The sequence below is a fragment of the Homalodisca vitripennis genome, chromosome 1 (assembly GCF_021130785.1).
Source record: "Homalodisca vitripennis isolate AUS2020 chromosome 1, UT_GWSS_2.1, whole genome shotgun sequence".
In the NCBI taxonomy this organism is placed as follows: domain Eukaryota; kingdom Metazoa; phylum Arthropoda; class Insecta; order Hemiptera; family Cicadellidae; genus Homalodisca; species Homalodisca vitripennis.
The window spans coordinates 47,240,204-47,266,580 of record NC_060207.1 but is presented as its reverse complement, the minus strand read 5'-3'; the positions used below and the strand labels follow the sequence as shown (position 1 = coordinate 47,266,580).

The 26,377-nt window shown below is 32.2% G+C and overlaps 1 protein-coding gene and 1 non-coding gene across 2 annotated transcripts in view; both read left to right on the top strand.

The window, feature by feature from the left end:
• Positions 1-1,919: 1,919 nt before the first annotated feature.
• Positions 1,920-2,019, top strand: LOC124353273. Its single transcript, XR_006921589.1, has one exon. It is a non-coding gene; the product is annotated as a U6atac minor spliceosomal RNA (small nuclear RNA).
• A 402-nt stretch (positions 2,020-2,421) lies between these two features.
• Positions 2,422-26,377, top strand: part of LOC124360772 (transmembrane protein 68) — a 39,783-nt gene continuing 15,827 nt past the window's right edge. The window contains exons 1-2 of the mRNA XM_046814656.1: positions 2,422-2,857; positions 7,384-7,522. Of these exons, the coding sequence (XP_046670612.1) occupies positions 2,809-2,857; positions 7,384-7,522 (188 nt within the window). The 5' untranslated portion in view covers positions 2,422-2,808. The remainder of the gene's footprint in view (positions 2,858-7,383; positions 7,523-26,377) is intronic.

The window sequence follows — 26,377 nt, the reverse complement described above, 5'->3', positions numbered from 1 at the left end:
TGATCCCTAAATATATTCGTCAAAATATATTTTTCCTTATGAAATTTAATACTGACTTTCAAAAACATTTTATGGGACGTGGCGAACTAAAGTTTCAAGCATATGTTCACATTTGGGTAGCAAGCTTGAAGACATTTTCTATTAACCATTAGAGCACTATACACGATAATTAGTATCTGGAAAGGTCTTATAATATTATATACAGTCAGTTTAAATATTATATACAGCCTACTAAGGATAAAGTTAAATGTTGGGAAATTATAACGATTGAAACTATGCATAATTTAGAGATACATGTAAAATTTAGCAACTTGAAAAGATATTTCCCATTACATATGAGCAGTATTGTGGCATACAATTAATCCTCTTGTTTAATAACAAAATATATTGATTTGGAAACAATAACAAAAGCAGAAAAAAACAAATTGGACCATAAAACATGCTACCGATTATAATTTTGATTTCTGAAGCCGTGGGAGATCTCTTAACATCAGTCAAATTTTTGACCGGAACAATCAGTTTTAGAAAATTGTACAGTTGTTAAGATCCGACAGGCTTTTCTAAATCTTCTTCTTGTCGTTGTTCGTCCGTCTATCCTCATGTGCGATAACTTTTGATATAAAGAATCTAGATATTAAATAATTATTGGCACATAGACTGCTCTTTTTTCAAGGAAGAACCCTATTGATATTGGGGTGAAAATATCAAAGATCATTCTGTGTGTTTGTGTGTCCCTCTGTGTAATAAATCTTGATAGAACGGCTCTAGATACTTGAAAATTGATAAACTTGTGTTGCAAAAAAGAGCAGTGAGAATAATTGCAATGCTTAGTTTCAAAGAGTCATGTCGGGAGAGTTTTAGAAGGCTCGAATTGTTGACACTCGCATCTCTCTGCATGTACCAGACTGTCTTGTACTGTCGGTGCAAATGCAAAACCACGGGGACATGCACGGTTATAACACTAGAGGGAGTGATGTGTTAAGGGCAGCACAGCACAGGCCCCTATGAAGCTGTACCCCGTAAAGTCGAAGCCAAATTGATCAATTTGATTCCCCTCGGTATACGTTACTAACACAGGTAAACAGTTTAAAAAGAAGTTAAATCAATTTTTAGTAGGGGGCCTTCTACGGTGCTGCTGAGATTACGGATAGAACGTTTTACAGCTTTCATTATTTTTCAATGATTTTTATTATATTTTTAAGTTATAACCCTTTTTTAGTCAAAGTTTTAACTATTCTTAAAGTATATATATATTTGTAACTTTAATTATATAGAGTTGTTATATAAACACTGTTGAGTTCTTTTGATATAATCTGTACTGATTGTGTACATTCGTATTTCAATTAAATATGTCATGTTTTATATAAATATATCGTACCTGTCAAATGTATATTTGTGCTCTAAACAATTAGCTTAGAATTAAAACATGTGAATTACTTTTTACAGCAAAACAGAGATGTATTATTATTATTATATTGCATAGGTTCACCTTGTCCAGTGAAAAACCCATTTGAGTTTTAGGGTCGAGTCAAGAGACAGTCCGTACGTCTTTGTGAAAGCACTTGATAGAAAGGTACTGGGAACTTTAAACTTGGTAAATAGGTTCCTCTTGGTCCAAGGAAACACACTTTCCTTTTGGTGTCATAAGATAACAGAGACACCACCTGTACGTCGTGTAGCACCTGTACGTCTATGTGCTAACTCTTTCCTTATGTTCTGTCGGGTCCTTTGACATTCCGTTGTGTCGGGATTACACTTAGTGTTTGGAATTTAGCGTCTATGCACATTCCCCATGACTAATGGTTTAAAAAAAAATTATAGTTCTTTAAACATAAAAAGAAATCTTTTCCGTTTTAAATTAGAAGGAACAATAAAAAATATTTTGTCTACTATAAACTATTTAGTATGCATATAACACATTTACACACGAAAGAAGAGACGTTTAGCACTCCCCTTGACAAGGATGGAACACATAACAGTTCACCTTGATTTTGAATACAGTAATAAATATATTTTTATATTTTTCGATCAAATGAACATTTTAAATAACTAAATATACTGCAATGGCTGTGGAGGAATGATCACTAATATAAAATTGTATACAAGTGTAGTCTAACCCTTCTAGAACTCGAACCCACCAAACAGCCCATCAATAGAGTACCTATCATTATGTATTGTTGATAATCTACGCATTGATATTAGATGTGCACAATGCATCTCACTAATCACTATCATTAATTTATTTACGCCCAATGGTACCAAAAGCTACCATTACCATAAATATATTTGTGTCTGCCAACGAGTACCAGCAGAGCGGCTGGCACCGACCAACTCGAACTGATCTTGGATCGGGGCAAGTTTTTTTGTGTAGAGAATGTAGATGGACCGCTCACTCGCTAGAGTCGCTGGTCGCAACTCGCCAGTCGTTGCTCGTTGGTTACCGCTGGTAGACTTTTGTGTGACATCAAAGCGAAAAGCAGACGGGAATTGTTAGGTCTGCTTGTTTTTGTTTTGTCTAATTGTCAGAAATATTTTTATCCGTTTGTGATACAGCATATTGGAACTGTGAAAGTTGATAAACACACCGCATGACAATATATTATACAATATGTTTTTAGGTCGATAAACAACCTTTAATTCTACAAGCATATTTGCGTGACAGGTTATGTTTACTTTAAAAAAGAGCGAAACGTAGACTATTATACGAACTTACAGATGCATTTTTATTTCTAGTAGGCTATTTATTTTAATTAAGCTTAAATAATATTTTATTATACAGTTTGATCAACAGAACACTGTGCTTTTACAATGTACAAAATTCTTAGTAATATTTTATATTACATTGAAAAATACTGTGGTAAGTCATTGTCATAAGAAATTAATTTATAATGATAAAAATGAAAAAGATAATAAGATAAGTGTATTTTCATAGTTTAAAATTATGAAAAATGTAAGCTAAATTATAAATTAACCTTTGGTTAAACTACCATTTTGGTAAATATGGGGTTTTGGAATATAATACTACTATACTATATATATATATATATATATATATATATATATATATATATATATATATATATATATATATACAACCAACTGATACCATCTTTAAAGTATTCCTGACAAATTAAACTGTGATTCTGGATTTTATTGAGGACGGCTGTAGTATAATAAGCGGCCACCAACACATAGTAATCATTGAATCGGATAGTAATCATTGAATGATTCGAATCATCGATATTCATGACCACCCAAAGGACTGAAAGCAAAATGTCAGACCAAATAACGTAATAGATGTTTCAAAAAACAATATAGTTTTGCTAGTTTTAAATCTTCGAAAGTAATGTATAAATATTAGTATAATTTACAAATTAAAATGTAATATATAATTACAACAATATATTAGCATTTACTTAGGGTAGGGTACGATAAGCGGACCTGGTTTTTTATATCAAAGAATGTAATCATCGATACCTAATATTCGCATTTCAAATCCTAGACTATCAATCGATATAAAATTATATATAGTCTTCAGTAACAATCATATGTTTTAAATTAAAATATAAATTTAATATTTACAGTGATCAAACAAATTTATTATTATAACCAAAATTAGGAAAACTGAAGATGACCATATTTGCTCCTTTCACAGTTACAGTTTGTTTCTTTCCCACAAATTTCAGATAATGGGTTTTTTGGTACGATTCCAACATGTTGAAGCCACGAAAACATCTCTTGTCATCTTTCAAAGTAATGCCATGTAGTTTTTTTTTTAATTGAGTGCCATTTTTAATAATCAAATGTTATTTATGTAAAATTGAAATATTACCCGACGTGTATTATTTGAAAGTGTTTATAAGTAGCTGTTGATATAGATTATTTAAGTTAATAGTTCAAAATAATTAATCAGTATCGATTGATTATATCGATGGTTATGATTAAGTAATATCGTTTGCCAATTTTGATATAAAAAACCGGGGCCGCTTATCGTACCCTACCCTTTACTTACCTTAAGTATGTTCAAGGATAAACATGACTGTTTGTGAAACAAAGAAAACACGTACGTCACTGTCTTTGCTGCCATTAGTCAATAACAGAACACATGATTTTGATTTAGAATTTATTTCCAAACACAATTTTACTTTAAATTAATTAAGAACAATAATGTTGAGGTGAATTAAGTGTTATGATTTTACAATCGTGTTATAGTGAAGCTATACTTTGATATGTAAATTAAATGTATTTGTTCCAGATTACAAAATAACTAAACTATTTAAATTATGTTTGAGCAGCGTAGTACTTATAATTAATTTACTGATGCTGTCAAAAGTACATTCATTATTAAAAAGTCATAGTTTGTTTGATTTCAACTAAAATAATACACAATATTTTATTTTATTCATAATACCAAATTTGGAATGTTTAAAAATAGTCTTATCAAGATCATTTTTAGATACGTAATGTTTTTACTTTTCTTGCAGCAAAACACTATTTGATTCACACCTTCTAGTTTTCATCTCGTCAATACAAACTGGACAATTCCAATTAAAGGAGCAAGGTCATTATCTTGTAAGCATTTCAAACATTGTTCAATGTTTATAAAAATATTTTTAGCCAATATCTGCATATTCATCGCCATTGTTCTTGTTACTAGCCTTCTCCTACATAAACTAAATAACAACAGCTGGTAATGACGCCACTAGTCTTAATAAAGAAAGCTGGCAATAATTAATTATGAATATCTATAGGTCGTATGTCCTATTGGAAAGTATCGATTTTTAAAATTGATAATCATAATCCGATTGAGTTGGTTGCCGCTTATTATACTATAGCCATGAGGATACCTAAATAAAGATGACCAAAAATTTAATAATAAGTCTTAATATGAGTTTTACTTTGTAGCCACTTAACCTTAATAAACTGGATGACTGGGAGGGAATGGAGGAAATCGGGGTTTTGGGTGGGAGATAAAGAACAATCTAGTAGAAAGAAGGTATCAACATGAGATTTACATTTTTTAATAATTGAACTGTTGTTATTTAAGGTAAAGTGAAGAAAACACATTTACCTAACTATAAGGCCTGTGACAGACCTGGCCGAGAAATATTGTTTATACTTTTTAACTATTTATTTAAGATGAAACAAACAGGTCATTACTTAAATATTTACAATTAAAAGAAAACTATTTTATTTTTGTATTATTAACTGAGTTATTTTAGGCAAACTAATGAAAGCTCAGTAAATGTTTACTTTAGCCACTTCATTATTACACTAATTGTTTTTTCATAAAGAAAATGCTTAAAAATTAAATAGAAAGGACAAGAAATAATAATAATAACATTTTGGAAAGACCAACCTTTCTTTTAAACCTCATAAAACCACTAGAAGTTGCAGTGGGTTAACAGAAATGCCTCAGTAAAATATACAATTTGAAAAAGCATGATCACTAATGTTCATTAAATATTACAAACAGTGGGTAATTGTGAATTTAACCTTTGGATATGTAATATAACAATAATTCTGAAATAGGGGGAATTTTACCCAAATTATGATGTTATTGTTAACGTTGAACGAAACGAACAATAGAAGAAAAACAGCTGTTTCAATATTTTGAGATAGAGTTAACACAAGTTGTATTGATTATAAATTACTGTAAGGTATGACAGTGAAGATTTTATGTATATATATATATATATATACTAGCGGGCCCGGCGCGCTTTGCTGCGCATTTCAATAATTTTTTGCAAAAGTTGCCCGCGGCTTCGCACGCAATTTCCCGTTGAAAACAGTACACTATATTCACTTATTCTTTTTCTATCACATTCTAAACATTGCTGAGATAATTGATAGTCGTTCCATCGTGAGCCTCTTGGGCGTATTATGAAGGTATGTACCATATTCCTGCCTCTATCTAGCTGTTACCCACGGCTTCGCACGCAAATCTTAAGAACCGAAGTCCTTATATTACTTAGTAATTTTTTTTTTTTACTATAATAAATTTTAGATTAAATTAGTTATATCTCCGATGCCACGATTGAGCTTGCTTTGTTGTCTCGATCGAGAGAATATGTACACACGGAGTTTTGAGAACCATACTTCTGTCAAAAAAAACAACTAAGGTTGATTTTATAACATTCTTTATATTTGTAGCCAACGTAAGATAGTAATTATGATATCTGCATTGCTCTTCTGATCAAGCATGAGCATGGTTTATATTAAATAAATATTGCAGTTAAAGGTGAATTTTTACGTCAAATTTGAATTGTATTATCTGGATAGTAAAGTCTATGTTTAACAGTGATTGCAGAAACAGTTTAAACAAAATTTGTCGTTTCTCTTAAGCTTACTCTATGCTTTAAAACTATAAGTGTAATATATGTTTACAAAGAACAGCTGATTAAAAATTTGAAAAGACGTTAACATATGTTTGCTGCAATGCATTTCTTATGGGTATTTCTGTAACCAGTGGGGCGGAATCCTGAATCGGGAAAGGGATAACATCAATGGGCATAGCCTATAAACCTTCTCCGTGGAAAAATACATATACGTACAAATTTTCATCATGATCGGTCCAATAGTTCACGATTCCATAAAGGACAAACATACAAACATTCATTTTTATATATATAGATATATATTATATAAAGTTCAAAACGTACACCAGTCAAAGTACAGAAAAATACAAAGTAGACTTGTAGAAGAAAAGTGAGTGATAGAATGCCTGCGCAACCTTTTTAGCATAAATAAGTCTGGGTGATCTTTCTCGCATAGTCAAGAGCGGACGATAGGTTGCTGGTTAGTTGTGATTAAACTTTAATGTGGGGCAGCTCGACAGAAAAAAAGAAAGAAATCCACGTATAACGAATCCGTGCATTTACTCAAGTTCCAAACAACATCTTGATTACAGTCTGATTGTTTTCTTCATTGAAATGGAAGAAGATCGAGAATGTTATTATATATCTGCTAATAATAGGAATTATAATTTAACAGTTAAAACAGCTGATTCAAGGAATATCTTTGTACATTTCGTAATGACTTTAGAAAGTTGGGTAATTATTTGATTTAACATACACGTTCAACATTTTTGAAATACTCAAAGTTTTGCTGATTTGAAATAACATATCAAGATTTTATACCGTACAGATTAGATATAGTTTTGGGTGTAAGCGGAATATAGGCTGATGAGGGAGGGTTGTACACAAAAGTCATGAGTTCTCAATCTTGTCTTCATGCCTTTAAGATAAGGGGTTTGAAAGTTGCATATTTCTTGCATAAAAAAGATGTACAGAACTTCGAATGTTTTTTGTGTAGGTAATGTGTATAGCATATGAAGTATCCATAACACACAACTAACCTTCTGTTGTTGTTTTGTTGTTGCAGTTGACTATATAGATGTGGATTATTCACTATGGGTGACTTGGCTTCTTCTACCACTGATAATATCTTTTCTTCTGCCTTTAGTAATTGGCCTGCTACTTTATTCAAATGCTGTAATTCTGTACATATATAAGCTTCACAGGTATGTTTGATAATCTGTAATACTCAATTTTAGCTTTAATAATATTCTATCAGCTCTCTAAATTATCTTGGTCTATGAAAATTTAGAAAATTAAATTATGTTTATGTACAGCTTACATGTTAACTATGACAGACGCCCTAGTATGCTTGCTGTCTTATTAAAATACTTATCATCACTCAAGATGACCTGCAATGTAGGTGTTAAGTATATGTATTATAGCTAGGTGGTTATTGTACAGCAGTTTAACACATGACTGTGACAGATGCTTTAGTGCACTTGCTGTTTTATTAAAATACTTATCATCACTCAAGATGACCTGCAATGTAGGTGTTAAGTATATGTATTATAGCTAGTTGGTTATTGTACAGCAGATTAACACATGACTGTGACAGATGCTTTAGTGCACTTGCTGTTTTATTAAAATACTTATCATCACTCAAGATGACCTGCAATGTAGGTGTTAAGTATATGTATTATAGCTAGGTGGTTATTGTACAGCGGTTTAACACATGACTGTGACAGATGCTTTAGTGCACTTGCTGTTTTATTAAAATACTTATCATCACTTACGATAGAGCTGCAGTGATGGTGTTAATGAAGATAAAATAATTGTAGATGTCATCTTACATCCATATGATTTGTCTTCTATTAATTAAATATCTAAATCTTTTTAATGGAAGTAAGTTAACAATAAAAACTATTAAAAGCTGTTTAATAAATTATAATTGTCATTAAATTAATTTTGTTTGTTAAAATTTGTTTAATAAGTAATAATGTACAAAGTCAACTAAGATATGGCTTACACTCATACCCAAAAATGTATTTATTTCATATGAAATGCAGTTAAATAAAAATATTATTTTTTAGTCTTTTAGAGATAATAAATAGTGTTAATCAAAATAATCTTGCCCTTGTACTCAAGAGTATCTCCACTCAACATTTCAATGGAATATGATTACTAGTCAATTAATAATTAACTCCTTAGTATAAAAAAACTCCGGACTTTTTTATTTTCTGTTGAATTTTTCAATAATAATGGCAAAAAACATATTGGGTTTTTACATCTAATGTCGTAAGTATAATGAGAAAAATATGTAGGATTTGCAATTTTGCACAAAAAATAGTATTTCATTATGTTTTTTTTTTTTCAATTTTTCTCTGTGTACCACAAGTGGTGCACAATATTCTGAGGTATTTATTTAAGCGCAGGATCAAATTTAACAAACCACCAAGACAGGCAAATAATAAAAACGCAATAATGAAATGCATAGCAATGTGTACCCCATCGGACGCACAATGCACTTTACAAAAGCCTGGTGTGTACCCGATCGGGTACATGTCGTCGTAAACGTGTTAATGAAAATTTTTGAACATTTTTGAAAATTTTAAACTGTAAAGAGCAAATTAAATTAAATAGAGTGTGAGTACCGACTTAATTTTCTGTAAGATCTTATTTCCAAGAAAATTGAAAATGGAAATGTATAAATCAGTAATATAACAAAAATGCTAGAACTAAGCAACTTACATTAACTTTACTATCAATCAAAATCTTTTTAACTCATAAATATTTCTTGAAGCAAAGTAGATTTTCGAGTATATATGTGGTCTATCTTTTTATTAGTCATGTGTTATTTGGTTTTATATCTATATATTCCTTACATTTGTCATGAATGTACTATATGAATATCCTGACTTGTATGTACATTTAAGTCGTATATCTCTTTGTGTTTATCTGATAGCACATTTACATGTATGTAGCCTACATAACACACACAAAATATCTAAGAAATATCTAAACTGTAAAGAACAAGAATATATTATTTTCAATTTCAATAATTTGAGAATGTGACAAGTTTCAGATTTGGTTGCCTGCCAAGGTTATGTTGAGTTTAAGACTTACTTGTAGTCTACTGTCCTTGGGCAGTGCATTGGCCAGGCACCATTGTTACTGCATTACATAATTATTAGTGGGTAATCCCCACATCTGTCTCATGTTTCTTCAGTTGTCCAAACTCTAACCAAGTCCAGATATTTATATTGAACTAATGCAATAATATCAATAGAAGTTGGCTTTATATTTCACAATACACCATATATTGTATCTAAAATACATGAAGTTTCAGAGTAAAAAACATGGGTTATTTATTTTGCAATTTATTTTTCTGAATCCAAGTTTTTAGCTAATCCAGATATTTTAGTTGATATCAGTTTACAAGATTTAATACTTCATTTTTATGCTCAAATACTATGTAACTATTCTTTAAAGAATGCCAAACTTACAAAATTCTAAGTAATTACAAAATTAACAACCCTAACAAGTTTATTATAATTTCTAATGTTTTTACAAAACTGTGTTATACATAACTATGGGAGGATTTAATGAATGTAATTCTCCTCCATAAAACAAAAAATAGATATTGGAACTAATGAATATTTTATTTCTAAAGGTATACATCCACACTATAATTGATTTATGTTCTCAATTACAGTTATACAAATATGTTTTTTACTTAAGATATTGAAAGTTTTCAAATTAATAATCTCTATTCACAAATATTGTTACACAGAAGTAAGATACACAAAATGGTGAACTTTTTTGTAACATAATGGTAGTAGTAATACAGGATAATTCAAGTATAAATATAAGAATTTAATTGGTGCTTATGCATTAAGTAGTATATAGGGAGGGACCAATTATACTGTCACTGTAACTCTATTGCAGTTATTAGAAGTGGTTATTGATGGTTAAATGTGTAACAGATGAACATCGGTCAAATTTAAACTTCAAATGGTTTGCAGCAAGAATGCTAAGTGGTAATTGTTGTGTAACTTTGTTGTTGTGTACCACAAACAGCAGATAAAGCAAAACAGTTGTTATGTTTTCATCATTTGTAAGTCTAAAATAATTAATAAAAAAAGATAAATTTACTTCATACTGAAATCAATTTGAACCGTTTGATTATTATAATTAATAAAGAAATTTGAAATCTATTTGCTATAACAACTAACACCAAAGTAAAACATATTAGTTTGCATTGGAGGCTGAAGAGCTAATGACTTCCGCTGTGTGAACCCCGTTATATAATCCGGAACAGTTGTAGCAGATCTCTCGGCCTTCTCGATTCCTTCTGGTCCAAGAGAACATAGAGAAGAGGTGTGATATGCTAATAGAAAAAGCACATGTTCTCACTAAGTCTGTGTTATTTGATAATGAGTAAAAATAAGTTAAATTGGTTACAGAAGTGATGTGTAGTGTTTAAATATAAAACGTAAAGAGAAATGAGTGATTTAATTGACCTCAACACAATATATTGGTGAGTAGACTGTTATATTACAGGACAACGTTGAAATTATTTTTCAATTATATTACCAATTAATTTAAAACAGAAAAATCACACACACAAAATATAAACAATAATTTGGAATTAAAATAACGTATGTAGGAATTCAACAATATTGGTTTTAAAAAACATCCTAATGATCACATGTTTCGGTTGTTATAACATCATTGTGAATTGAATGATGACATGTAATGTTGTTCAGTAATTTCATGCGATCTGAATTGAACATTTATTTATACTATTCACACAATTATATTAAATAATCTACACAATGGCAGTTTCTTACAACAATTTAAACCAACAATAATTAGATCAACCTCATATGGCACCACGAATGTGGAGCAATTAACAGCACAATAAAATCTGATCTACATTATATTGTCCCGTAACTGGAAGACTCTCCAACACCAATAATCTAATTAACAACAAATGGTTATAATTAATTACTAATTAACTAATTAATTTGTTTATCAAATCTTAATTTTAAATCATTCAAACAATATTTTCACTTGAGGTGCTTCTTTTGTCCAACTACCTTGCAATCAATTTAGAATCGTTTGTTAAGTTCGTTTCATCTTTGTCTTTTATCTATAGTAATGAAGCCCATCTTGAAACAAACCTATGTATTTAAAAATAAATTGTAATTCTGTTTTCTTACCTTACGCTTAAATTCACTTCTAAACATTTTTCACTTTCATTCTAACACACATTATTGGTTTAGAAAAGCCTTATTAAGGATCCAATGTAATGTATGTGTTACTCAACTTTGTAGTTAAGTTATAATAATTAAAAATCAAACTGTACATGTAATGGTAGTTTATGTAAACTAATTACGTGATTGTGATCATAACAAAATACTAGTATTACAGTGGAATCTTGATATATCGAATCTCAATATATCAAATTCCTTGATAAATCAAAGTTTTGTCATTCACCTTGAATGTGCTATTTTCTTTAATGCTAATTTTACCTCTATATATTGAAAGTTTAACATAAATAAATAACCTTAATATATCATATTTCCACCCCTTAATTTTGCTTACTGTTAAATTAAAGTTTTAGTTTATCTGCGAACCGAAGTACAGAACAGTAGTTTACATGTCGAAACTTGAACTTCCATCACCGACACTCCTTTATTTTCTGTTGTCGCCAGTGGTGAATCACCACTTCATCCTCATTTTGATTTAGATATTACAGGGATTTGAGCAAATTTAAGTTAGCTCAATAAACTGTGCACGTTAGATTTTCAACTGTGACAGTATTTTGTGCAAAAGTGCGATAAAAAATTATCTTATTAAGATAAAGTAAAACTTTTAGAGACTATGGATGCCGGGAATAAAAAAAAGTGACATTGCAATAGAATTTGATATACCTGTGAATACTCTCTCATCCATATTAAAAAATAGAGGAAAATACAAATGCAGAGGAACTATGTGCAAGAGAGTAAAAAGACCCAAACTCAGAGACGTAGATGAAAGTGTCTTTCAGTGGTTAAAGCAGTGCCTCAATAAAAGCCTTCCTGTAATTGGCCCTGATTTTAAAACAAAAAACAGCACAGTTTACTGTTGAATTAAATAAACCTGACTTTCGAGCTAGCAAGGGTTGGCTCCAAGACTTTTTAAAAAGAAATGAAGTGATTTACAAACATGTGACTGGTGAAAGCGAGTGTCAATAACAATGTGAGCACAATGTGGTTGGAAATACTGCCTGATATAGTCAAGGGATACAGACCTTACAATATTTTTAATGCTGACAAAATAGGTATTTTTTGTTAGTGTCTTTCTGACAAAACTATATAGTAAACAAAAAGTTACAATGCTGCTTGGAGGAAATTAGTGTTCCACAGAGAAATGCCCTGCCCTTAACCTTTGAACCCCTAAATCAATAGAGGTATTCCTTGAACCGAGATAGATGTTTGTATCGAGTTTCAAGTCTCCAGGAGCTTTCTATCAAGAATTATCACAAAAATGGACAGCCAGTCAGGCTGACAGATAATAATTTGATTTTAAGAAAAACCTGTTGGTTTTTCAATAAAATGTTTGCTTAACTAAGCTTGTGGAAGGCAGTGATCTTCACATATACATTTTACTTGATCATATGAAGCATTAAGATTATCACTTGATCGTCAATCAATAATATCTTTATTTACACATTCATCAAGAATGGTTTACAGTGTCAATGTATACACTAAAATTAATTTAATATAAGGTTAGGTTATCAAGTTTAAAACCACAGAAATTATAAGATTAACAGTGTATATTGCAATATTTAGTATATCTTCTTTACAAGCTGTATTTAATTTCTTTAAAAATCCCTTAGAATACAAAACCTATTAGTAATTAATTCAATGAATAATCAATAGAAATTCATTAAAGGGAATATTCAGTCTAGAAACTTTCTACAAGGTATGTAATTTTAAGCAAAAATGTAAATTAAAAGAAGGACTACAATACTTAGGCAGTTAGGTGTATTGAATTACTGGTTATTTGACAAACAAGTATTACTAAAGTTGTTATTATTTTAAACTAAAATTTAGGATAAAACAATGTATCTTGCAAGCAAATAAAGGTGTACTAGTTTTTTGAAAATCCCGAATGCGTTATTATGTTGGGATGTATAGACCATGGTCTGGTTCTACTTTACTTGATGTTGCAGCATTTCAGAGATCCCAATCATCTCCAATTAAGCCATGAACAGCTCAAGTCTGGCCAAACTTGACCTTGAATGTGTACTGTGACTCGTTTCCTGTATTTTCTCAATATTTCTCAAGTCTTTTTGTACAATATGATTACAAAATAATGTCTCAATTCCTATCCACTGATCTCTTTATTTTCATATAACAAATAGTTAAACTATAATTTAAATGTAGTCATAGAATGTATGTAATATATTTCTGGAGACAAAATAGCATCACAACAATAAGGCTGCAATTATATCTTACTCACATTTTTACAAACCAATCATGAGCAGCAGCATCCTTTTCAGTCAGTACGTGATAGCTGTAAAACATTTTGAAAGGATAGCAGGATTTTGGATATTTGCTGATATTAAATGTCAACAAAAATTGAAAAATATGCTTTAAGAACAGGAATCTGCCATATTTTCTGTTTCCTTGTTCTTGCATTTAGTTTTAGTAAAGAAGTACGTCTTTAAATAAAATATTGATATGAATGTATTTAGGCTACTAAATATATTTTGCTAATATATTTTAGCTTGGCATTATGTTCCAGCAAAAGTAACTAATAAAATATTAAAAGTATGAATTTATATTTTTTGTATGCAAACTAAAATAAAAAAAAAACAACAATTGAAAATCATACTTATGTGAATTCTTTTATTTATCTGTGATACAGCAATTATTGTAAATAAACTTTTACATCAAGTTTACTTGTGTTTCTAACACACGACAAATGTTTACTTAAATACCTACTTTTGGCTTTTTCAAGTTTGTTCAGCTTAATTTATTTTAAAACTTAAAAGCCAATAAACCTATTCAGGGTTGTAAATATTTTACAAAACAGTATGAAAAGCAATTTTAAATGGTAATCTTCTGATTGTTATAAGATCCGATAACTGTTTTAGCAAAACCAGTTATACAATGTTTTTTAACTTTATTATACTATGTTTCGATACTAAAGTGTCGAAAGGGCAACAATAGTACTACCTGTCACAGTGACCCTGAGGATCTGTTGTGACTTAATCCTGACATATAGACAACTCAGGTCATCTTGAGCCTCATGATAAACCTTAATAATTATGAGATATTGATTAATATTAGTATATGATTTTTAAGTAGTAATAATTGGAAATGATATCAAATTATCAAAAAGAAATAAAACACTAACACTAATCACCAATAAAAAACATGACACGGCATTCACAATTTATTAAAACAACAATAATAATAATTTTAATCTTACATGTAATCAGGTGTTTGTTGTGGACGATTCTATTTCCACTTACTGATATTGCTGCCAACTATTTGAATTTGAATTACACTGATCTGTTACAATTGTCATTGAATAGCCAATGATCAACGATGTTGTTAGAGCAGCAACATTTGAGTGGTAGTAAAAACCAGCAATGTCATTTAAGTGGTCACATCTGAGTGGATAGGGTTAAGATATAAGGTTAAGCATACATGTAAATGAATAAACACATAAAAAGTCACGGCCATATTTTACACTAGACAGTTATACACAAAAAATCAAACCAAAACATTAAACAAAGAACATCTACTTGAAAGTATAATGGGATGTCAAACCATATTATTTGTTACAAAAATAGCATTCTTAAAAGCATTCTGTAATTTATTTGTGTAACATAATGATGGTAGGCCTAAATGTACAAAATCCTGTTGTGCTTTCAAATCAACTATTGTATCATATTATAAATTGTCAACATAAAACATTGTTTTATTTGCATTTATTTCATAACAATTATTATATTTATTACATTTATTTGCTAGTAGTTTCTAAATTTTATAGAGTAAAAGCTTTTTATGTTTTTGGTACATTTTAAAAATCTGCTTGTTGAGTAGAAGTGGTATCTGAATTGGATAAAACAAGCAGCATCAGTTCAGAGACATGTCTTTAATCTGGCCAAATGCAATGTTCAGTTTCTTGTCCTGACTGGAAGATCCCTCCTTTCATTCACTTTTGTATTGGTGGCATTTGTTCCCTAATTTGTATTTCTGGAGAATGGTTCATATTGATGTAAACATAAAAGTTAGGATGAAGCAGATAGAAGGTAAATATGCTTGTGATTGGATAATTAAGGCTCAGTGAAACTCTTTAGTGCACTTAAAAGGTTGGTTCTTTTTGTCTACTTCCTCATCTTCATCATAGTTTTGAGCATAGTAAAGTAAAGCTGGAAGTGAGATCACTTGGTCACTCTATGTGTATTTTGATAATGAAATGGCTCTAGTTGTCTAAAGTAAACATCTATTGGTATTTCTCTTGCTCCACTGTATGAAAGTAAACTAAGTATTTCCTGTCTGACTTTGACCACTCCTGATTTTATGATAATTGTTGGCTGTGAAGTTTGTATACATAAACTAATGGTTTTATAATAATTTGTTTTCTTCAATTTCTTTACAATTTCATATTTTGAGGGTTACTTAGGACTAAGCTAATCATGTTGCCAGTTATGTGGTTAGCTGATTATATATTAAATTTATTATAGATACAATTATAGTCGGTTCTGTAATTGAAACTTCTCAGCTAAACTATACAGCTCTATACCACTCTCCAGGCGCCTGCATGAGCGCAAAGCAGGTGATGGTTTGGCTGTGTGGTGCGTACTCATGATGCACCACTCTACTGGAGTCAAAGAAGACTGTCAACATGACCTTGACTAGGCTGCGAACTTGTCGTGCTTTTTTTGGTCTTTGAGATATCATGTGTTTCCAATGTGATGATTGCATCTTGGTTTCCGGGTCATATCCATAAATCCAGGATTCATCACCAGTGATCAATATGTTCAGGAAGTCAGGGTTACTGTTTGCACTGTCCAGCATGTCTTGTGCAATTTCAAGACGAAGTTTGTTTACTCCATTGTCAGCAACTTTGGTACAAATATTGCGGACACTCTTCTCATTTTCAAATCCTTGGTTAAAATCAAATGTACTGACCCAATGCTGATTCCAATTTCTTCTGATAGTTCTTAGATGACGGTCCACAGTCACTAAATTTCGCACCTGTTCAATAACATTCATATTCTGGCTTTTCAATGGCCTGCTTGAACGTGATTCACTTTCCACTAACGTTTAAGCATTGTTTAATCAATTGTACCACTCTTTTATTCAAGTACTGCCCATGGCAGACTCCCCAAAAGCCTGTTGAACCTTGCAAATTTTTTCCACTTGCCAATCGCCAAGCTTTTGCTAAAATTTAATTTACTGCACTACTCAAGTTTTTCTGTCATTTTATAACTTTATAAAAACCGGCTGAGTACAACAGAGAAATCTACACTATTAGGCTGACTGCCGGTGACTGAAGCTTTGTCATGATACGGAACAGTGCATGTGCGCACATGACAGTTCCCACTACATCCCCACTAAGCTTGGCCGCCAGCGCTTCATTGGTTTAAGCGGGAGGACAGAAGGTCTGATACTTTTTGAACAGCCCTCGTCTTAATGTGCAAGGATTGAGAGTCATCATTCAAATAAAACAGTACAATGTCAGCAGCTAACATGTTAGGAGTATCGGCAAAAGGCTGCTCAAAAATAAATAACTTAAATAAATTAATAATCCTGTCACTTGTTTTCCTTCATTTAAACTACTGTAAATTCTATTGGTCCCATTAATAAAAACGTCTTCGGTAGATTTGCCTTTTCTGAATCCAAATTAATTATTATTTACAAAATTCTTTTTATTTAAATAATTACACCAATCTGACATTTACTATTTTTTCTAATATTTTTGAAAATACAAAAAGTAGACTAATGGGTCTAAGATTATTACATTTTGTTATTTATCTTTTTTAATAAGGGAACAATAACACTTCTTTTCATTTTATGTAGAAAGACACAGGCTCTTCAACTTAAATTAAATAAAATGTTAAAAGTGGAGCAATATATTTTATAAGTTGCACAGAAAAAAAACCATGTCCAGTAGATGTTTTATTCTTTAAATGTTTCTTGATAAAACTAATTTTATTTTCAGTTATAGGAGTCATATAAAAGGAGTGTATATAAGGATCCAGATGAAGTTCATTATTGCAAGTGACTGTTGACTGACTTTGACTGTGACAATCAGTTGATAAGATAAAGTGATTACTCACAATATTGACTACATCCCTCACTTCAGTCACAATATTACCGTTATCTAACATAACCCTATCTACTACACCTACTACACTTTTATTTGTGCTCCTTTCCATTACGCTATTGGTAATTTTCCATAGTTGCACAGAATGTCCATTACAAGCATTAATCCTGTTTAAATAGTATTCCATTTTTGTAAATTCTATTTCATTTTTTAAGCTACTATAAAATCTGCTACCCAGTTATATTTTCCTTACTCACAATATTTCTATGTCAAAAATTAAATTTCTAATGTTACGTGTTTTGGTGCAAGATACAGTCATTTCTTCATGTGAACTATACTCAAATGTATTTAATAAAATAATCTTGAAATAAACAAAACCTGTAATCTCAAATTAGCAAGACTTAAATTACTGTGACGTATTGTAATTCAATTGTTACCAGTTGCAATTCACACATCATCAATTTCTTGAGATTTCTAGAGACCTTTATAATGAATAAACCATAAGATTTGTGCTTGAAAATCATATTTTTTTACCAAGCTGAATAGAGGAGTCTAATAGCAGTAATTCAATTTTACAACATAAAAGTAAATGCCTCAAAAGTAATAAAGTAGGTGCAACAAACCTTGTTTGAAAGGAAATGTTGTACAAGAGCTATAAGAAAATAAACTTTCATTTTGAAATTAAATAAATTGAGACCAATGTAGAGATTAATATAAGATATGTCTAAAAATGTAATGGGTTGTGTAATTGAGAATGCCTCTGTTAAACTTTGAAGTAGTTGACAATACACTTTTGATAATGTTATATAGCTTTTAGAGACTGATCCCTTGCCAGTGCAAACCAATTATCCGCACATTTCCAATCTATGCAATCTTACACAAACATTTTACAACATTTTACAAGCTCTTTTACTGTTTAACCCAGTTTGTAGGTTGTGTCATTGCTCCCTGGCTTTTCAATGCTCACTGATTTGAACACACTATAGAAATTAATTCAGCAGTATGATTTGAGGAACCCTGCACAGTTACGGACAGAAGACAAGTTCATGCATGCCAACACATGCAAGTGATCTTGTTTTAAGCGTTACATACCAATATACTGTATTTAGATTATTCAAGGAGTTCTTTTATATTTATACCACATTTTAGTTTTAATAGTTTTAGGAATAAATTTTAAATAGTTAAAAATGTTTATTAATTAGCAAAAAGCTATTAATTCTAATTTTTATGAATTCTGTATAAAAATTGTGAAATTGGTGTTTTGTTTACATTGTAAAGTAACTGCTATTATCTTAAACAGACTTATATTTTGGACACCTTACTGTTTTTATTAAACTGTCCAAAAAATCAAAATATTTTTGTTCATTTGTTATGTTATTTTTAAATTTATTTCATTAAAAAAATATACATATTAATGCATTTGGTAATAATGTTAAGTTGGCAGCAACACAGAGTAAGTTCATTGTTAAAGCAATTAAAATTTAAGCCATACTGTCCATCTTTACTCCATGTGCTTCACAAGGATGATTCCGATAGGCGGTTGGAATTCTGTGAGACAACAATTATCCACTCAGAGGCTGATCCAAATTTCTTGCGATCAATTTTGTGGTATGATGAGGCATGTTTAAATGGACTAAATGGACACGTTAATCGGCATAACTGCGTGTACTGGTCGGATGTAAATCCTTATAATGTAATCCAAGCAGACCTCAATGTGCCTGGTATTATGATATGGGGAGGTATTTCGAGTACTGCACTGATTGGTCCTTATTTTTCTTCAAGGAAATGTTAACTCAGAAAGTTACTTACGGTTGCTGCAAGAAGTAGTAGTTCCTGAGCTCAGAAACAATCCTGTTTTCAATATTCATTCACTCATCTGGCAACAAGATGGTGCCCCAGCCAATTTTGAAATAAAAAAAAATAATACATTTAATGAATGGATTGATCGCTGTGGTACAATCGATTGGCCTGCGCGCTCACCGGACCTGACCCCATGTGATTTTTCACTGTTAAGTATTGTAAAGGAGACTGTGTATGCTTCAAAACCGCAAAATCTTGACGAACTCAGAAACCTAATTAGAAATGTATTTGAACTCGTTAATATAAACCTTTATTGCTAAAAATTTGTGATTCTGTTATCAGTTGTTGTATGAAGTGTATACAAAATCAAGGTGGACATTTCGAACAACTGCTATAACATTGTATGGTAATATACAGGGTGTACATAAAGTCCTGCACGGGTATAATATTTTCTGAACGACAACAGATAAAAAAACAAGATTTGGTACATCAATACTACACCTAAAAATCTACTTTTTGAAGGAACTATCAGTTTTCTGCAATATCATGGGGACGTCCCGCAAGGAGTCAGAAGGAAATCTTAAATAGGAGCATAGGTCAATATGGACATCATTTTAAAGGGCTTGTCTAGCAGAGTTTAATGCCGCAAACCGCAATCAAAAAGATTGATCCAGTACAAAATGGCGGCTGTTCAAAGATTTTACTTGGTTACATTTTATTAGTAGCCATAACCCCAGTAAAGCAAAACTGCAACCAAACAAATACTGCAGCTAACTACTACATTATGCTGGTCAGTTGTACAGAAGTGAATTATGACATTAGTTATCCTCAAGGGTTATAAATTTGGTCCTAATATATTGATAACGGGGAAAACCTGATAACAGTAACAATTAGAAATCTCTTATCTTTGGGTCGCAGTTAGGACTTTCCTATTAGCCAGTCTATTCATAGTAGGCTATTCTAGTTTTCTTGTTTTAGTAGTGCTGTCCATCCATTTTATCAGCGCGCTTTAGTACAAAAGAGTTTGTCGTATTGCTTTTAGTTCTTCAACTACACTATGTCGCTTGACGAACGTGAACGTATAACACTTCTTATGATGGTTGGTTGGGGAAATAACAGACGATCACACGAAGAAGCATGCCATTTATTTAATAACTACTTTCACGAGAGGCAGCCAATTTCTAGAACAACTGTAGGGAGAACACTTTATGAAAACAGGAAGTGTTTCCGATCGTTATAGGTCGCTGAGATTTCTAATTGTTACTGTTATCAGGTTTTCCCCGTTATCAATATATTAGGACCAAATTTGTAACCCTTGAGGATAACTAATGTCATAATTCACTTCTGTACAACTGACCAGCATAATGTAGTAGTTAGCTGCAGTATTTGTTTGGTTGCAGTTTTGCTTTACTGGGGTTATGGCTACTAATAAAATGTAACCAAGTAAAATCTTTGAACAGCCGCCATTTTGTACTGGATCAATCTTTTTGAGTGCGGTTTGCGGCATTAAACTCTGCTAGACAAGCCCTTTAAAATGATGTCCATATTGACCTATGCTCCTATTTAAGATTTCCTTCTGACTCCTTGCGGGACGTCCCCATGATATTACAGAAAACTGATAGTTCCTTCAAAAAGTAGATTTTTAGGTGTAGTATTGATGTACCAAATCTTATTTATTTATCTGGTATCGTTCAGAAAACATTATACCCGTGCAGGACTTTATGTACACCCTGTATAAGTAATTTCATATAATGAATTTATTTTTTTTTGCCTAAAAGGGTTTTATTCAATTAACTTATAACGCCTTTAAATTTCTCTTCTGGGGTAACTAACATATGCGCCACCCTGTATTATTTTCTGCTGGTGAACTACAGGTATTTAACTACTGCCGAAAAGGTATGCTTTACCTTGTGGATGCTTTGGCTTTTTAGACATAACTTTTCTTGTATTACACATTCTTATCAATCAATCAATCAATCAGTAGGCTTTATTCGTGAACATCAAGTACAGAATAAGGGTCAACAATCGATAAAACAAATAAAAAAATTAAATCTAAGTAATACATAAGGTCATGTCTCTCCTTGGGATGTTCTACAGCATGTCACAAATTCTTCCAGGCTGTAGATTGATTCTCTCAGCAACCAGGTCTTCAGGCTTCGTTTTAGAATTTCAGGATTGTCTTCTTTCAGCTTAGGTGGGAGTAGATTATAGAGTTTCGCTCCTGCATATGATGGTTTTTTGGAAAATAGAGATGTCCTGTGTATTGCCAGGCTGAAGTCTTGAGCATGTCTTGTTTGCAGGCCATGAAGATCACCATTTCTAGTAAGTCCTTGTTTGGAGGCATGTACAATGACCAATTATATAAATAGCCACAACTGTCAATATTCTTAGTGTTTTAAATAACTCTCTACAACTATCTTGATGTTGGAGGGAAGCCATGATTCTTACTGCTCGCTTTTGAATGAGTAGGATCCGCTGAAGGTTCTTTGAGGACGAGCTGCCCCATAGAATCACTCCATATCTAACATGAGACTCAAAGAGCGAGTGATAGACTGTCTTTGTAGTCAATTCTGTACTCACTGCCGTGGTTCTTCTCAGTACATAAGAGTGGTGTTGAGTTTTAAGCAAAGAGAATCAATGTCGCTGTCCCATGAAAGTTTGTCGTCAAGAATCATTCCAAGGTGCTTCGTTTGTTCAACAATTGCGATCTTGGGTGTTCCAGAGACTTTGTTCTTGTGCTTACCCAAAATCATCTGTGTTGTCTTCTCTTCGTTAAAGACCAAGTCGTTTGCTATACAGTAATCATGAGCCATGCTGACAGATATGTATGAGGCTATTTCTAAAGCCTCAGCTGATTTGTTGTTGGATAGCAGCACAGTGTCATCAGCATACATGATTGTCTGACTGTAAGGTTCCATGAATGTGGAGAGGTCGCAAGTGAACAGAACGAACAAGACTGGTCCCAACACAGACCCTTGGGGGACTCCTCTTTTTACTTCTCATGAAGCAGATTTTATATTTACTGTTCTTCCATTAATAGTCTGTTTCAGTTCTACTATTTGTCTTCGTTCACTTAGATAGCTATGAAACCATTGAAGTGCAGTGTCTTTGATTCCTAGCCTGTCAAGTTTTGTTAAAGTTAAACTGTGGTCAAGGCAATCAAATGCTTTGCTAAGATCCAAAAATGTGCTATTAACCGTGTTTCCAGCTTCGATGCAGTCAATAATTTTTTTCTACAAGTTCTGTAAGAGCAGTCAATGTTGATTGTTCTGGTAAAAAGCCATGCTGTCCAGCAGGTAAGAGGTTATTCAGTTGTAGGTGATGAAAAAGTCGTATTAATACAACTTTCTCAATAACTTTTGAGGCTGTAGGTAATAAAGAAATTGGCCTGAAGTTTTTCATTTCATGTTTCTTTCCTTGTTTGTGTAGTGGATATGTTTTGGAAATTTTGAGCTCGTCTGGGAAAATTCCTTGAGATAGAGATTTATTTACGTCTGTTAGAGGATGAGTTCAGGAATTCAGAAGCACAGAATTTGAAAAGTTGTGAAGTGATGTTATCAATTCCAGCTGCAGATGAGGTCTTCATTGAGTTGATTATCTTGAGAATTTCTTCCCCAGTAGTAGGCTGAAACGTTGAAAGAGGGTGGTCAGGTTGAGCTAGATGTAGAGCATAAGAGGAAGACTGATGAAGACAATTCACTTTTAAGGTCTCTTCAGCTATACTTGTAAAATATTCATTAAAGGGCTCAGCCACTTTTCTAGGCTCTTCAGTTGTCCCTCCTTCAGTATTTATCTTCCACTTTGTTTCACCAATATCTTTTTTTGACACTCTCTCACTGTTCACAACTTTCCATATAGCTTTGGTTTTGTTCGTTGATTGTGCTACAAAATACTCATTAGCTTGCCTTCTTAAGCTGCGAAGTTTCAAGTCATAGGTCTTCTTTCGTTGTATCATCTCAAGCCGATCAGCCTCATTCCCATTTAAAACATACAGTTCTTGAGCTTCAATAAACTGTATTCTTAATTCTTCAGCTTCAATATTGTGCCTCTCTGGTTTAGGAGTTCTTAAAGGTCTGTTGCGTGATGATAGAGGAGGACAGGCTATATTTAAAGCATCTGCTAATATTTCGCTAAAGTATTTATATGCAGTTTGGGCATGAACAGCTTGAAATACAATTTCCCAAGTTTGAGCATCCAGTATTTGTTTGAGGTTTGTCAGATTTTTTGTATTAAAGTGTCTGTGAATTGAAGTTGACGGCTTTTTAATTTTGGAAGGAATTGAAATGGTAGTTAGCTGCCCAGTATGGTCAGATATGCAGGTATTCACCACATTAACTTTGACTCTGTCCATATTAGTATTGATGCAGACTACATCAATGGAAGAAATTGAGGTTGGGGTCACTCTTGTGGGTGGCAGTTCAACCCTATGGATGTCGTATGATGTTAAAAATTCTTGCAAGCTTATTGTATCGTTATTTGTTGGGTCCAAGCTGTTAGCATTTAGGTCACCAACAATAACTGCAACACTATTGTCACCACAAAGAATTGTGTCAAGCGCATTCCCGATCAGTGCCAGAGCATCAAGTATAGGAGTGCTGGGTGGACGATAAATTCCAAGAATAAGAAGAGGTAAATCTTTATCGGAAAGAAGTTTTATCCCAGCCATCTCACAGATAAGTTCTTCACTGTGTCCTTCTATGTCAAGACTTTCTACATGGTTATCAAGTTTCTCACTCTTGTAAATTGCAACTAATAACTAATTCTTAATTATAATATATTTCAAAAAACTTAATACGAGGGGGTACCCAAAAGTAACCGGAATTGTATTGCTGGCAGCCGGCAGCGTGTAGTACACATTCCTGCCGCTAGGCGTGTGTCGCGCAACCCATTGCGAGCTCAGTGACCCTAGTTCCGTTGTCCTAGTGCATTCTGTTCGTTCGTAGTGACTGTTTTCGATAACCCTGTTTTGTTCTTGTTTCGTTTTTTGTCATGGCAAGTTTAAGTGAACAACGTGCAGCTGTGAAATTTTGTTTTTTACTTGGTAAAAATGCTGCAGAAACTATTTTAATGTTGAATACAGCTTACAAAGATGATGCTATGGGGAAAACTCAGGTCTACGAGTGGTTCGCTCGATTTAAAAATAGCGACATGTTGATTGAAGACAAACCTCGTTCTGGACGTCCATCAACCTCTCGAACGGACGAAAATGTTGAGAAAATTCGTGAACTTGTGCTCACCGACCGTCGACAGACAATTGAGGAACTATCAGAGAGTAGTGGGTTAACTTGGAGCTCGGTTCAGCGAATTTTAACAGGAGATTTAGGACTGAAAAGGGTTGCTGCCAAATTTGTTCCTCGACTTCTGACTGACCATCAAAAGGCACATCGAGTTGAAACTTGCCTTCTGAAAGAACATCTCGAAAATGATCCCGATTTTCTGGAAAAGATAATTACTGGTGATGAGTCATGGTGCTATGGTTATGACCCCGAAACAAAGCAACAGTCAAGCCAATGGAAGTCGCCATCTTCACCTCGTCCAAAAAAATGTCGGCAAGTCAAATCAAACATCAAAACCATGTTGATTTGCTTTTTTTGATGCTAAAGGCATTGTTCATTTTGAGTTTGTTCCTCCAGGTCAGACTGTCAACCAAACATTTTATTTGGAGATTTTAAGAAGATTGCGCAACAGTGTTCGCCAGAAAAGACCCGATTTGTGGCAGACTGGAGACTGGTTCTTCCACCACGACAACGCACCGGCACACACAGCCATCTCAGTTAGGCAGTTTTTAGCCAAAAACGGCATTTTTTCCGCTGCCCCACGCACCTTACTCGCCTGACCTCGCTCCATGCGACTTTTTTTTATTTCCACACATGAAAAGAGGCTTGAAAGGTCAACGATTTGACAGCGTTGAAGAGGTTAAGAAAAAAACGAAGCTCGAGCTTGCAGCCATTTCTAAAGATGACTACAAAAAATGTTTTGATCAATGGAAATACCGTTGGGACAAGTGTATTAGTTGTAATAGAGATTATTTTGAAGGAGATAAGGTCGTATTGTAAAAAATTTGATAATATATAATTTTTATAAAATAATTCCGGTTTTTTTTTGGGTACCCCCTCGTATATTTAGGATGAAAATAAAAGATTCTTGATTGTAATAATACATTTTTAATTATAATTTAGTCAACCTGCAAAGAAAATTAATTTTAATACACTAACTCAAGTTTGTAAAAAGAAAGGTTTTTTTATATGGACTCAATATATGAAATGCTAGTTCTATTATATGCAATAGCGTATATTAGCACTTTTACTCTTAGTATCAACAAGTTCAAGGCATTGAATTTGTAATCAGTTCATTAAAGCATCTCATTGTATCCTACACAGTAACATCTGTGTAAGGCAATTCATTTGAAAACATTTGGTTTGAGAAACTGTTTTACATCATTACTTAAACTAGACAAGATATGCATTGAAGTTTAACAAATTCTAACAGAATACAATATGATTTTGTTTTGAAATCATACAAAATCATGGAAAGTAATTCACTACCTATCTTAAACAGATTAAATCTCTAGCAAATAAAAAACCCTCTTGAGATTATGAAGGATGAAATGAATAGGTGATCCATATATATATATATATATATATATATATATATATATATATATATATATATATATATATATATATATATATATAATATATATATATACATACATACATGTAATATATACACATACATACAGATTTTATAATCATCATGGGGTTATTCAATACACTAAAATAAACACCGAATATTTGCCTACAATGAAAGGAGATAACTGCATTTCAAAAAACTAGAATGGCTTGTGGCTGTCAATGCCGTAGAATAATATCTTGACTTAATTAATATTCTGTAAATCTGAAACTGGACATAAACTGTGCCATTAAAGATAAAGAATACATAGT